The sequence below is a fragment of the Oryx dammah genome, unplaced genomic scaffold (assembly GCF_014754425.2).
Source record: "Oryx dammah isolate SB20612 unplaced genomic scaffold, SCBI_Odam_1.1 HiC_scaffold_15, whole genome shotgun sequence".
Classification (NCBI taxonomy): domain Eukaryota; kingdom Metazoa; phylum Chordata; class Mammalia; order Artiodactyla; family Bovidae; genus Oryx; species Oryx dammah.
Window position 1 is genome coordinate 24346245 of NW_024070199.1, and position 12474 is coordinate 24358718.

A 12474-nucleotide genomic window follows, 5' to 3' on the forward strand; every position below is an offset into this window, starting at 1 on the left:
ACAGGAGCTCAGAGCAGGCTATGGGAGCACACAGGAGACAGACTACCTTCAGACCACAGTGGTGGTGGCAAAAGGCTTCCTGGAGGAGGCGACACTAAGCCTGACCTTGAATGGGTAATGGATGAGAAGGGTTGAGCCAGGCAAAGGAATTCTAAGTAGTGAGGAGAGAAAGAGGGTTAAAGCAGAGAAAGGACCTTGCTTCTGTTCAGACTCCTTGCCTTCTCCATGCCTTGATGAGTAAAATTCAACCTGGTGTTTTCATATTTTTAAAAACTTCTTCATTAAAAAGAATCTCTTTTGTACTTTCAACCTTGGAAACGTCTTAGATTTTTACAAGAGATTATCGAATAAACTTGGATCTTATGATTTCCATAAAATTTCCACAACCATCCTCATAAAAGACGAGGAATTAAGCCAAGATTCTCACGCTATACCAGAATGGAGATAAGAAGTCCAGATCCCGGTGAAACAAACTTGGCCAGGCTCTTTATTGTGAGTGCACATACACACATACACTCTTACTTCACACATCCTACCTCGTATATGTTCTCGTGGATATACCACAGATGTCAAGGGGATTGCACATGTACACTCTTTTGCCAAGGCTTTCTTTTTGTTTCCCAACATTTTATTTTGAAAAATTTCAAACAAAAGTTGAAAGAGTTGCACGTGTATCTAGACTCATCAGTTTTAAACATTTTATAACATTTGCTTTCTCCTTCTATCTGCACATATACTCACTTTTTTTTTTTTTTGGTCCTGAACCCATTTGGGACTTTGTTGCTGATACCCAGATACCTCACCTCTAAATACAGCATGTATCTTCCAAGAAAATGGACATTTTATTACATTATTTCCAAACCATTAGCAACAACGGAATAATCATGCTCCATCACTCAGTTGTGTCTGACTCTTTGTGACCCCATGGACTGTAGCCCACCAGGCTCTTCTGTCCATGCAATTGTCCAGGCAAGAATACTGGAGTGGGTGGCCATTTCCTACTCTAGGGGAACTTTCCAACCCAGGGATCAAACCCATGTCTCCCACATCTTCCCACATTGTAGGTGGATTCTTTACCACTGAGCTACCAGGGAAGCCCCAGGGAAGTAATACTATCTAATATACAATCTGCATTCAACTATCTCCCATTGTCTCCAAAATGGCCTTTCTAGCATTTGTGGCTTTGCTTGTCAAGGATCTCTTATTGGGTTTGGTTATCACGTCTCTTTCGTCTCCTTTTTCTAGAATAGTTCTCCATCTACCTTTTAATTTTCTTCTTGTTTTTCATGGCATTGTCAGTTTGGAAGATCCCAGGCTCACTGTCCTAAAGAATGACCCATAATCTGAATTTATCTGATTGCTTCTGCAGGCCATTTTATCAAATACCCCATTTTTCCTTCTTCTGTCCAGAATCAGCCCTGCCACTTACACAGTGATTACGCCTTACTACTGGACTTTGGGGCATGAGAGCACTTGGAATTTTACAAACCCCAGAGAGGTTAAATGGTATGATGAAGTAGCTAATATTTATTTAATATTGAATGAATATTTTCAATATTTCTAAACTCTGGGGCAAAGGGGAGGAGCCAGATATCATATATACCATGCCCAAAGAAATTTTATAGCAGTTTACTTTGATTCCATATTAACAACGCCTTTTCAGATTTTTTTTTTTTTAAGTGCTTTCACACTTGCTATTTCGGAGCCTTGACTTTGAGATCAAATAGTTAAGGGTTCAAATTCTGGTCCACCACTTAACCAGCTGTGCTACTCGGAAAAGTAGTTTAACCTCTCTCACCCTTGGTTTCCTTGAAGGGTATTAACAGTGTCATGCATAATAATCACCTCTATTAAGTGTCACAAAAACTCTTCAAAAAAAAGACTAGAGCAAGTATCATTCTACCCATTTTATAGATGAGGCAACTGAGGCTCAAAAGAAAATGTAACTTACCGAAGGTCATGCAGCAAAGTATCTGAAGAACCAAAGTTGCTGATTCCAAGAACTGTCATTTCTGTTCTCTTGGGGAAGTAGCGTCTATCTAATGGGGTGTTGTGAGGATTAAATGAAATGCTGCGTGTCCAGTGCCATGCTCTGTCACCGTCGGTTCCCATTATTATAATCATGTTCTTGTGAGTATTTGATTTGGTTCCAAGGCTCCAAAAGAACCTCGCCATTATCTTGACCCAGCCCCCACACCTACAAACTAAAATTCACTGGAGGTACTGAAGTTTCACTTGGAGAGAGAAAATATTCTGAGGCTGTGGGGCCATTGTTTGCAGAACACAAGAGAGGGTCTGTTTTCCTTGGGAAATGGAGCACTAAGTCATGAATCACTCTTTAGGTTCTGTGTGGGTGACTTGGGGTTCCTGCAAAAACTTTTAGCTGTCACTCACTACTGACTTGTGTGGACTGAAGCACAAAAGCCTGACCCAGTTTTGTTCCCAAAATCACATGAACCATTCTGCCCGAGACATTCCAAGAACACATTGTCCATCTCTTTGAATAATGTGACCAAGAGACAGAGTCACCATTGAATGTGGCCCTGTGGCTATTAGTAAAACACCATTGGGCACCCAGCCATGCCTTGGGCACCTTAATGACCAACCTGATCACAAGGTTTAGCTCCCACCACAATCATGCCAGCCCTAAGGGAAGAGGGTTTTCCTTCTGCCTTCAGAACAATGAGAAGCCATTCAGAAGCCAAATCAATGGGATTGTTCCATTCTTGCTCCCAGGCAGCAAAATCAGATTGGCCAGTTCCATTCAACCACCTTGACGGTACCAGTTCAGATCGGGTGTTCAAAGGAGGCTTCCCATAAGTTTGGTTGGCAGCAGATCCCTCAGCTTGGTTAGTGCTATAGAGATGGCGTGTTTGGAACCAAAATGTGAAGATTTCACTTCACAACTCTGGACATGACTCATTTAGAGGACACTGTTCTTAACTTACTCTTGGCTCCCCATTCATCTAACAAAAGCTCCGCTATGCTCTCTGCTTTCACAGTGCAAACCACCTGTTCTCCATATAGTTAACCATGCACTTGAGAGGTAGAGAGGTAGGGTAGAAAGAACATGAGCTTGCAATGAGGCAGATCTGGTTTCCAAACTTGGCTCTGACCTTGGGTAATAAAATTAGGCAATATCATGTATTTTTTGCTTATTACATACCAGGCTCTGTGTTAGCAACCTCCCAGTATTATCTCATTGGATTCTTACGGACAACGTTTAAGAATCATTGTTTCTGCTTTATAGATAAAGACACTTACATTTAGAGATGTTAACTTGCCTAAAGCCTAGATTTGAACCCAGGTCTGTCTCTCAATTAAGCCTAATCAACCATTTTAAAACTGCCTTCCAGGGACTTCTCTGGTGTTCCAGTGGCTAAGACTCCAGGATCCCAATGCAGGGGGCACAAGTTCAATCCCCAGTCAGGAAACTATATCCCACAGGCCACAACTAAGTGTTCACACGCCACAGCTAAGAGTTCGCGTGCCATAACTAAAGATCCCACACGCCACAACTAAGTCCTGGAGCAGCCAAATATTAATAAAGCAATAAATATGAACAAAAACTGCCTCCAAGTGGTAACTTCCCTGGGTTTCATCTTCCTCCTATGAAATTCATGGGCCACTTTACATTTTACCCAGTTTCTTGTGCCTCATACTAAATTATATATTATAATATATATATTATATACATTATACACACATATATATGTATATATACATATATATACACAATATATTATATATATTACACACATATATGTATATATACATATATATCATAATATATATAGATATATATATCTATACATATATAGATAGATAGATAGATAGATAGATAAAATCCCTGCAGAGTACTACCTGGCTTATAGCAGACGCCCCATAACTGTTTCCTTCCTTGCTGCTGAGACTGATTTTAAGAAATAAGACTCTCTTAAGCCAAATGTCCAAAATCTCACTAGGTGTTTCGGCTTTTGCAGACTGGCTTCAGGAATTTCACTAAGGCCTAATTAAAACACCTCTCTCAAGGCTACATCTCTTACATCTTATAAACAAATAAAGTAGGACACCAAGACTTGGTTCTTCCATCTCGGTCACAGAGGAAAGGAGTATGAGAAGTGGGGAGCAAATCAAGCTATCCTGAAAGCTGGAAATTGGGCTGTAATTCCTCCAGTCTGGCCTTTGATGTGTGTGTGCTTACATGTGCTTATTACTTTAAGCTGTTCCATGTGTATATATTTGTATATGTGTGTGTATTTGTGTATATACACATATCCAGAAGTTGATGTATTTATACACACACATGTATACACACGTAATGATACTCTAAATGAGCCACCAGTCCCACCCTTAAAGTGTTTTCAGAAAATTAACCCATGAAATAAGCAATAATACGTGAACTATAAACATTCTTGCATGTTGGCAGATAACCATACTATACATTCTCCTCCAAGAACTGAGGAAGAGAAGAAAGGGAATAACACAATAGCAGAAAAATGCACTAATCAAATCCATAATCAACGTTGATGATGGAGCAAGGATTCTAATCAAAACACAATGGGGCAAAGTTGCAACAGGTTGCAAGCTTGGAGCTGCATTCTCTTCCTGGGGGGCTTTGTCTGTGTTTTTCTTTTTAAACATCTAAAACACCCACAGAGGATTTCCATCACTTCTAATTACTTTTTTAAAGAAGTGAGCTGCAAGTTGAACTCCAGGCTCCTAAAAACAGGAAATATCAAAGTATTATATATATATATATATAATTTTTTTCCCTCTGCAACTGCTTCTTAAAAATAGGCTAACCTCTCCTCAAATAGCTCATGAGCATTCCTTATCTGAAGGTCGGTCGGACAGGGTTTCTGAACTAACATAGAGCAGGTCTCTAAAACAATTCTTTGCACATGGTCATAATTTATACGCCATGTTAACAGAGCAGATGCTATAAATGTTCATTCTTGGGGGGAGGCCCAGGTATCCCAGCACCAGGAGGGGGACTTGGGAGGGATGTTGCAGCTGCAGAACAGTTCCTCTCTCTGGGGGTTGAGCCCCAGCTATAGGTTTGCGGGAGAGATTCAAGGTGAGGGGCTTGGCGAGCTGACAGTGGCGCTCCACCTAAAAGCTAGTTGCTGGCTACATCAGGTCTTTTCACACTTGATGGAGGTGGAGAGCAGGCTTGCGGGAAAATGGGCCATCACTGGCTGAAATAAGTTGCTGCCTAATATAAGCCATGAGAACTGTCTCCTTTCCCCATATCACACCATGTTAGAGATTCTGAACCTTAAACTAATAATAATCACTGTCATTTCCCAAGGGTCTGCTATGAACCAGATCTTTTATGGACACCATCTTTCCATAAATACCCACATGCTCAGGATCACTATCAACCAGGAAGGCAACAGGCAATTCCAATTTTTCAACTGCAAGAAGCCTTTGTTCTTTGCTCATGCTCACCTTTTGAAAGGAAGATACTAAATATGAAGTCATCACCTGTTACGTGAAGGTGTGGCTTCCCTGTGGCTGCACCCCTTCCTGCTCTGCACCACTGCATGCCTCCCCCTTCCCCACATGTTCATCACACCCCCTCTCCTCCCCTCCCAGCTATTCCTGCCCATCTCTGGAACCCACCATCTCCAGCCCCCTTCGTGAGGTTCTCTGGACTTCTCCAGCCATCGTGGCCTTTTCCTTCCTTTCAGCCCCAAACAGCCCTCTCAGCCCTCTTGGTGTTGTGCCCTGACGTCTTCAATACATCAGTTATACCTCCCATCTAGACTATAAGACCTCCAAGGCCCAGACCATGTCGAATATACCCTCTACCTCCACCGGAACATGAAAGGAGGAGGCAGCTATGAAGATGGGGAAGACCACCAGCCTGCAATCCAGACCACCCACAGCTGGACTCCCTGCTTGCCACCCTGGAGCAGGATGACCTGGAGAGAGTCACTCAACCTTGCTGAGCCCTGTTTACTCCTCCAGCTCAGTGGCTGGAGCGGTGGTCTTATAAGTCAGGGCCTGTGAGTAACCGGAAAGTCCCTATGATCTTCTCTCTATAGCATGCTGATTAAGACCAGGGAGTCCAGAACCAGGCTGTCCAAGTTCTAATTCTACTCCTGCTATTCATGGGGTCACTAACCCAGCCTTTGCCTCAGTTTCCCAAGTGTAAAATGAGAACGATAACACATGTCTCATTGGATTGTGGTAAGAATCAAATGAGGTCTTTTAGAACAATTCCTGGCACATCGGAAGTGCTATGTGATGACTTGCCATTGTTATATTACTATCGTTGAAGAAGATGTTACACGAAATTATTGTCATTGGAAGTCATATCTGCTTTAAGTGTTACCGTGAGGATGAAATGAGATCATACAAAGAGAGCCTGGCACGTCAGGCACTTCCCTCACCTTCCCACCATGCCTGGTACTATATTAGGTATGTGACAGATGTTCTGTAAACCTTTGTGAACTGAATGATACCTTCTCAAGGGCTTGACAGAATAAGCTATGCCTTTTCTCACTGAGAGGCTATTAGATCTACATTCAACAATGCCCCATCTCTTGGTTTAGCAATATAAATGGCTCATTTTATTAAGTGTTTCCTATTTGCCAGACACTGGGCTTTACATATCTTACTTATACACGTATATAAATATGTATCTATGATGTACGTATATGCAGTATATATATAGACAGGTGTATATGGCACTTTGCAAATGTTATTTTTCTTAAGCCTCTCACAATTTGTGTGGTTGTTAAATGTCCATTGTTACAGATGGGAACACTGAGGCCCAGAGAGGTTAATGGACTAGGTCACCAGCTTGTACATGGTAAAGGCAGGACACCTGGGATATCCACCTGACTTTAAAGCCTGTGCTACTGACCACTGCACAGCCCAGCCTAGTAAAAGCCTCTGAGTAACAAAGGGAGTCAAATGCCCCAAGATATCATTTGCCACTTAACTCCTCATCTCTGGAGGATCTTCTAGTGACAAACATCAAGTTTTGAATTCGGGACTACCAAGCCTGACCCTGTCCTGGAAAGGGACAGAGAGCTGCATGGAGAGGCCTTCCTGGATAGTGCACAGGCAATATGTTAGGCCCAGAGGGAGAAGACTTGTCCAAAGAGGAAAACCCCTTTTGCCACTGATTCTCTGATGCCAGGGCGAGGCCATGAGAACAAGGATCTGCACCTGCACAGAGAAGAACCGCCAGGAAGCCCGACCATGAGTGAAAAAAAAAGGGGGAGGCAGGCTGTCAAAACCCACTGGAAAGTCCATCCAAACCACCCTCGTGGTCAGTACACAGGGCCCTCTTGAGGGCAAGGGAGGTCGGGGGGGGGGCAGACAAGGGACTGTGGGCCATGGGCAGGGGACAGAAGGAAAGCCTTGAGGGAACCGGACCTCATGAGCCCCTCTGGCAGCAGCTAAAGATCATTTTTCCAGGAAACAGGGTGATGAATCACCTTTTCAGAGCCTGCCCATCGAAAGCCCTCCAACCCTGTGTGTTAAGTGAAAGGTCAAATGGACAGCGGTAGAACAGCTGCCTGGCCACAAGGATCACGGAGTCCACTTTGCCCTCATTCCTCAGGCCCTCTTCATCAGGATGGAGGGTGTGTGTCACATCCCCGAGTCACCGCTCTGGCCTCCCGCATCCACTCCATCACACCCCACCACACCCCATCAGCCCTGCCTCCAAGGATGGAGGGGACACCCTCACAAGAGCGCACCCCCAGGCTCACTCCTGTTTCAGAGACCACTGAAGAAATCCTGTGATGAACAGCAGAAAAAGAGCTCAGAGCACAAAACCCTATAGCAGAGACAGGCCCAGTAGCATTGGGGGTAAATCTTGCCTTCCTCCCACACGCCATCACTCAAACCTGTCAGCTTCCAAAAATGTTTAGCAAGTGCAGCAGCAAGGGGCATGCTTATCAGCCTGGTGTGGGAGCGTAATCTGCTTTGAGGGCCTTCTCCAGCCCAGAGTTCCAAAAGTCTGCTTACAATTAGCTTCCAGCTTCAGTTCCTCCATCAGAAAGGCTAGGAATGTGTTGAGTTCTAGCCTCTGATCAGAGAAAGCTCTAGGAGAAGGTGGAGACAGGGTCAGCAGAGATTAAGTGCCAAAAAGGTCAGCTGGTCTGTTGCCACTTCCCTGACACCAGCCCCACACTACCTCCCCCGCTGCCTTTCCGCCTCTCCTGACTGGGACAGTCACATCCGTCAGGTCGGCCTGTCCCCAAAAGTCCCTGCTGACTAACTGCCAAGAAAATACAGCGTGCCCCTGCTCCCTCCTACCAGGAGAGGGAGGGGGGAAAAAAGGAGCAGTGAGGGCAGGAAGCCAGGAGAACCGGATTGGCCCTTGCTGATTTCCTTAAAAGAGACTGCATGGCTAGGGCCTGTCACCCAGCCGAATTGGGTGGTGCGAGCTCGGGCTGGGAAGGTAGAAGTCATCAATTCTGTTCCAGCCACCCCCACACCCGCACCCCCCAGTCACCCGGGCTACCGGCACCGGGATCTACTACCCAGGAAGGAGGGGCTTAGCTTCGGGCCGCCATTCCGAGGCAGCCACCCCCGCCCCATCCCTACAGCCAGCCGAGACGCTAGGAGTCTCCAGTTGCTTGCCTCCGCCGGTGCACCGGGCACTCCTACTGCAGTCCTAGCACCGTGCCTGGAATGCTGTCAGCCCGAAGGATGGGGCAGGCCCGAGTATCTCCAAGCCGAGGGGGGCCGGTACACTGCCAACCCTAGACCTCTTTTCCTGGATCTTGCAGCCAGGCCAGGGGGGAGTGGAGCCCAACGAGGTCTCGGACCATTCCCCGGCAGGGACAGAATCTCTGCAGAACCGACAGACACACAGCCGCTGCAGCAGACACTGTCTTCTTGGGGCCAAGCCCCTCGACATGCAGAACCTGACATTTCCAGTGTGGCACATGGTTTTCTGAGGACACCCTGATCGTGGCCCACCCCACCGCGCCCCTAGAAGGAAGCCGCAGGCAGCCAGCATCCCGATCTCGCAGAGCTCCTTAAGGCAAACCTCGGTCACCCGGGCCACACCCACTGACCAGCTCACTCTCCGGGCGCAACCCCCAATCTGCTGGCCTAAGTGGCACGGTCCCCTTCTCAGCCCACAGGGTACCCTTTTCCCCTCTCCAGCCGTGTCAACTTCCACCCTCAAAAAAATATTCACCCTTCCCCACAGAACAGTGCCCCAGGCACACAGCACCTCTCACCTGGGTATCGAACCCGTTCTCCACGGAGCCGCTCATCCGCAGCGGGAGCCCTTCCCCCGCCGGCTCTTGCAGCCCCTGCGATTTCAAGGGGATCTGGCTAGGGTAGGCGGTCTTGCTCACCTCCACCTTGCTTCCCAACTTGAGATAGCAAGGCTGGGGGCCCGCCCGGGCTGGGGGCACGTGCAGGATGGGCGCGGCGCTGTGCACGGGTTTGGGCAGTCCCGACTTCATTTTGGAGGCCACCAGGATGGCCGGCATCTTCTCCCGGGGCTTCGGCTTTCCCAGCACGTCCCTGGAAGCGGCGGCGGAGGCGACCGCTAAAGGCAGCGCGGGCAGCAGAGCAGGCGCCGGGCTTCGGCCCGAGAGGCGCCCACCACCAGCCGAGGGAAAGAGAAAAAAAACAAAAAATCCCCGGGTCGGGGATCTCGGAGCTATCGGTCGAGCTGGCCTTGGCGGTGCGGGAACCCGGCGGAGGACTGATCGCGCGGCGCTCAGCGGGTCCCACCTGGACGGATGCTGCCGCCGGGTTTCACGCCCCTCCTGGGTGGCCTGTTCAAGGGCTCTGGGTGCTCAGGAGCTGTTGCCTCTTGCGATTCTCCTCCTGGGACCCTGAGGCTTGGACGCCCATATTAACTTGTCATTGCATCTCCGAAGTGAGGAGGCCCCGCTCGAAGAGGGGTGGCGGGGACCCACGCCTCCCGCTCCGGGGAGGCTGCGTGAGCCGGAGAGCTATGGGGCTAGCAACGCGGAGGGGAGGGAAGGAGCGATACGAGGAAGAGAGGGAGGGCGCACGCAGCCCAAGACGTCTTCAGCGAGAGGCAGCTGTCGCTCTGATCGCAAGCACCGCAGTGTCCCCCCGCGACGCAGAGGCGCGGCGAGAGCCCCCGAAAGGTCTCTTTAGGTGTGACAGTCAGTCACCACTGCCAGAAGCCCCCCGGGGCAGAGAGCACTTCGGCGCCTGAGGGTCTGCACATGCTCCGTGCGCTATAGCGCAGCAAGGCTGTGGCCGCGGGCCGCGGGCACTCGGACGCGCGGCTGGCGGGCTGGGCTGGGCAGGGCAGGGCAAGGCAGCGCTCGCGAGCGGCAGCCGCGCTTCCCGGGAAGGCTGCGCTGGATGCGGGGCTCCGCGAAGGGGAGGACAGGCTGCGACCCGCGCGGCTGCGGCGCGCGCTGACAGCCCGGGCCGCCTCAACGCGCCGATTGGTCCGCGGCGGGCCAATCGGCGGCCGCGGCTCTCCCTGCAAAGGGGGCGTGGCCTCAACTCCCCGGGCCGCCGCCGAAACTCTGGGGCCGCGCTTGGCTGCAAGTACAAAGCGGGCTGGTGGCCGCTCTGCAGCGCGGCTCTGGCCGCGCGCTCCCCGGCGGGTCCACACCCACCGCGTCCTGAAACCCTTTTGAAAAATGCCCTTTCGAACGCAAGCGCCCGCCTCGGGGCCCCGCGGGGAAGGCTCCGGGAAAGTTTGTTTCCTTTTTAAAATTGTTCTGGTCACCTTAACGGTCTGAAGCTTCCGGAGTCGCGCCTGCAGCCCCGCGGCCCCCCATCTGGTCTGGGCAGGGCGGTTCCTGAGGCTCCCGCGTGAAGGACGCGCCAGCCATTTCTTCTCTTTTCTGCCAGCTCCTCCAGGCGGGCCGGGGAGCCTCCGAATGGCTTCCTCTCCAGCTTTCAAAGGCTGCACATTTCACTTAACTATGTGAAGTATTTATAGGCAAATACAATACCCCCGCGAAGCCTGCCGACCCCAGACGGTTCCTCCTCGCAACCTACCACATTCTGTAATTAGAGTGGCCAGAGGAAGCCCGGAGAAGCTCCAGGACCCCGGCCGGGCTTGGGCTAAAATCTTGCTGCGTTTCGGATAGGAACCCCTCCCTGTCTGCGCCTCGGACGCACTGACCCCACAGGTTCCTCGACTTCAATCCGCTCGAGGATTTCTCTCCTGTCCCAGGCGCTCTGTGGGTTCCTCGCAGAGAGCTGGAAGGGATGACACCGGCAGGCCAGAGCCCTCGCGATTCATAGATGAGGATTACCAGCCCCCCACCCTGCGTCCCCGTAGAACTTCCTGGATTTAAATCGGGCAAGTTCTTTGACTTAGATACGTCTTTACAAAGCTTCGGTTCTTACTGGGAGTAAGGAGTGGGGTTGACGACATTATGCTATTATTTGGATAAATGAGATAGTTAATTACAGTCATATAGCACGGGTACTTGGCAATGTGAAAGACCGGTAGAAGTTAGGTATTATTATCCCTGTTATTAAATTACTGTTACTGGTATCCCCCACTCCACCCTCCAGTCATCTCTATGTAAAGTTGTTTCACTTCTCTGTCTCTGAGATACAGCTTTTTCACAGTATGCCCACCCTATAGCCTAATTTTCAATGTTGATAGCATTGATTTGTTACTATCCTGATAGTAGGAAACTTTAAAGTTTTAAGATAGTCTCTTAAAACAGTATTAAGAAATAAGAAGGTGCCTCTAAACCCTGGCCTGCTTTCTCTCCCATCTTACCTCCATCCATCCTATGCAGCAACTTGGGCTGAACTGCGCACAGTCTTGTATGCAATTCCAGGTATTCCTCCCTCTAAATTACACGTAGTCTGCCATGTCACTTACTTAGCACTCAGCCCTTTTCTATCTGATGCTACCTTGTTGTTTATTGTTTCATGTTTATTTTCTTCTTAAAGAGAAGGCCTCTTGAAGTCAGGAATGTGTTTTTAACCTGCATTAGATTCTCTCAGCAATGAGTATAATGCTGTAGACAGAATAGCTACCCAGATTGTTATCAGATAGATGAGTGAATGATACCAGTGGCAATTAACCAGAGGGAGAGCCTTTTAGATCCAGGTACATAAAATCGTAAGAGATGCTATGCTCTGTTAAAACTTGGAGCCTCTCCTATCCAGAATTCTGGTTCTGCCAGATGTAGCAAGGGTTTTGGAAATATATTGCAGTCTTTGACTTTAAAGATTATGGAGATATTCCAAAGTATTTCCATGGCCTTAATGTAGTTTTTCTGAAAATGTGGTCCCCAGATCACCAGCAGCAGCATCAACACCTGGAAGCTTGTTTGATAAGCCCCACCCCAGATCTGATAAACCAAAATTCCCAAAGTTGGGGCCCAAGCATCTAGGTTTACCAAGTGTTTAACCAAATGATTCTGATGAATGCATCAGACATTCAGTGCTCTTTCAGGGCTGCTTAAATTTTGATATGTTGCTGTTGTTCAGTCACTAAGTTGAGTCAAACTCTTTGTGACCCCA

General features: G+C 48.6%; 1 protein-coding gene across 4 annotated transcripts in view; it reads right to left on the reverse strand.

The window, feature by feature from the left end:
- The window catches only part of NAV2 (neuron navigator 2), a 423615-nt gene extending 413257 nt beyond the window's left edge, over positions 1–10358 (reverse strand). For 2 of the 4 annotated variants that reach the window (XM_040255673.1, XM_040255672.1), the window contains exon 1: positions 9219–10358. In XM_040255673.1, the coding sequence (XP_040111607.1) occupies positions 9219–9476 (258 nt within the window). In that variant the 5' untranslated portion in view covers positions 9477–10358. The remainder of the gene's footprint in view (positions 1–9218) is intronic. The other 2 variants (XM_040255676.1, XM_040255671.1) reach the window with 2 other exon arrangements.
- Between the last annotated feature and the right edge of the window lie 2116 nt (positions 10359–12474).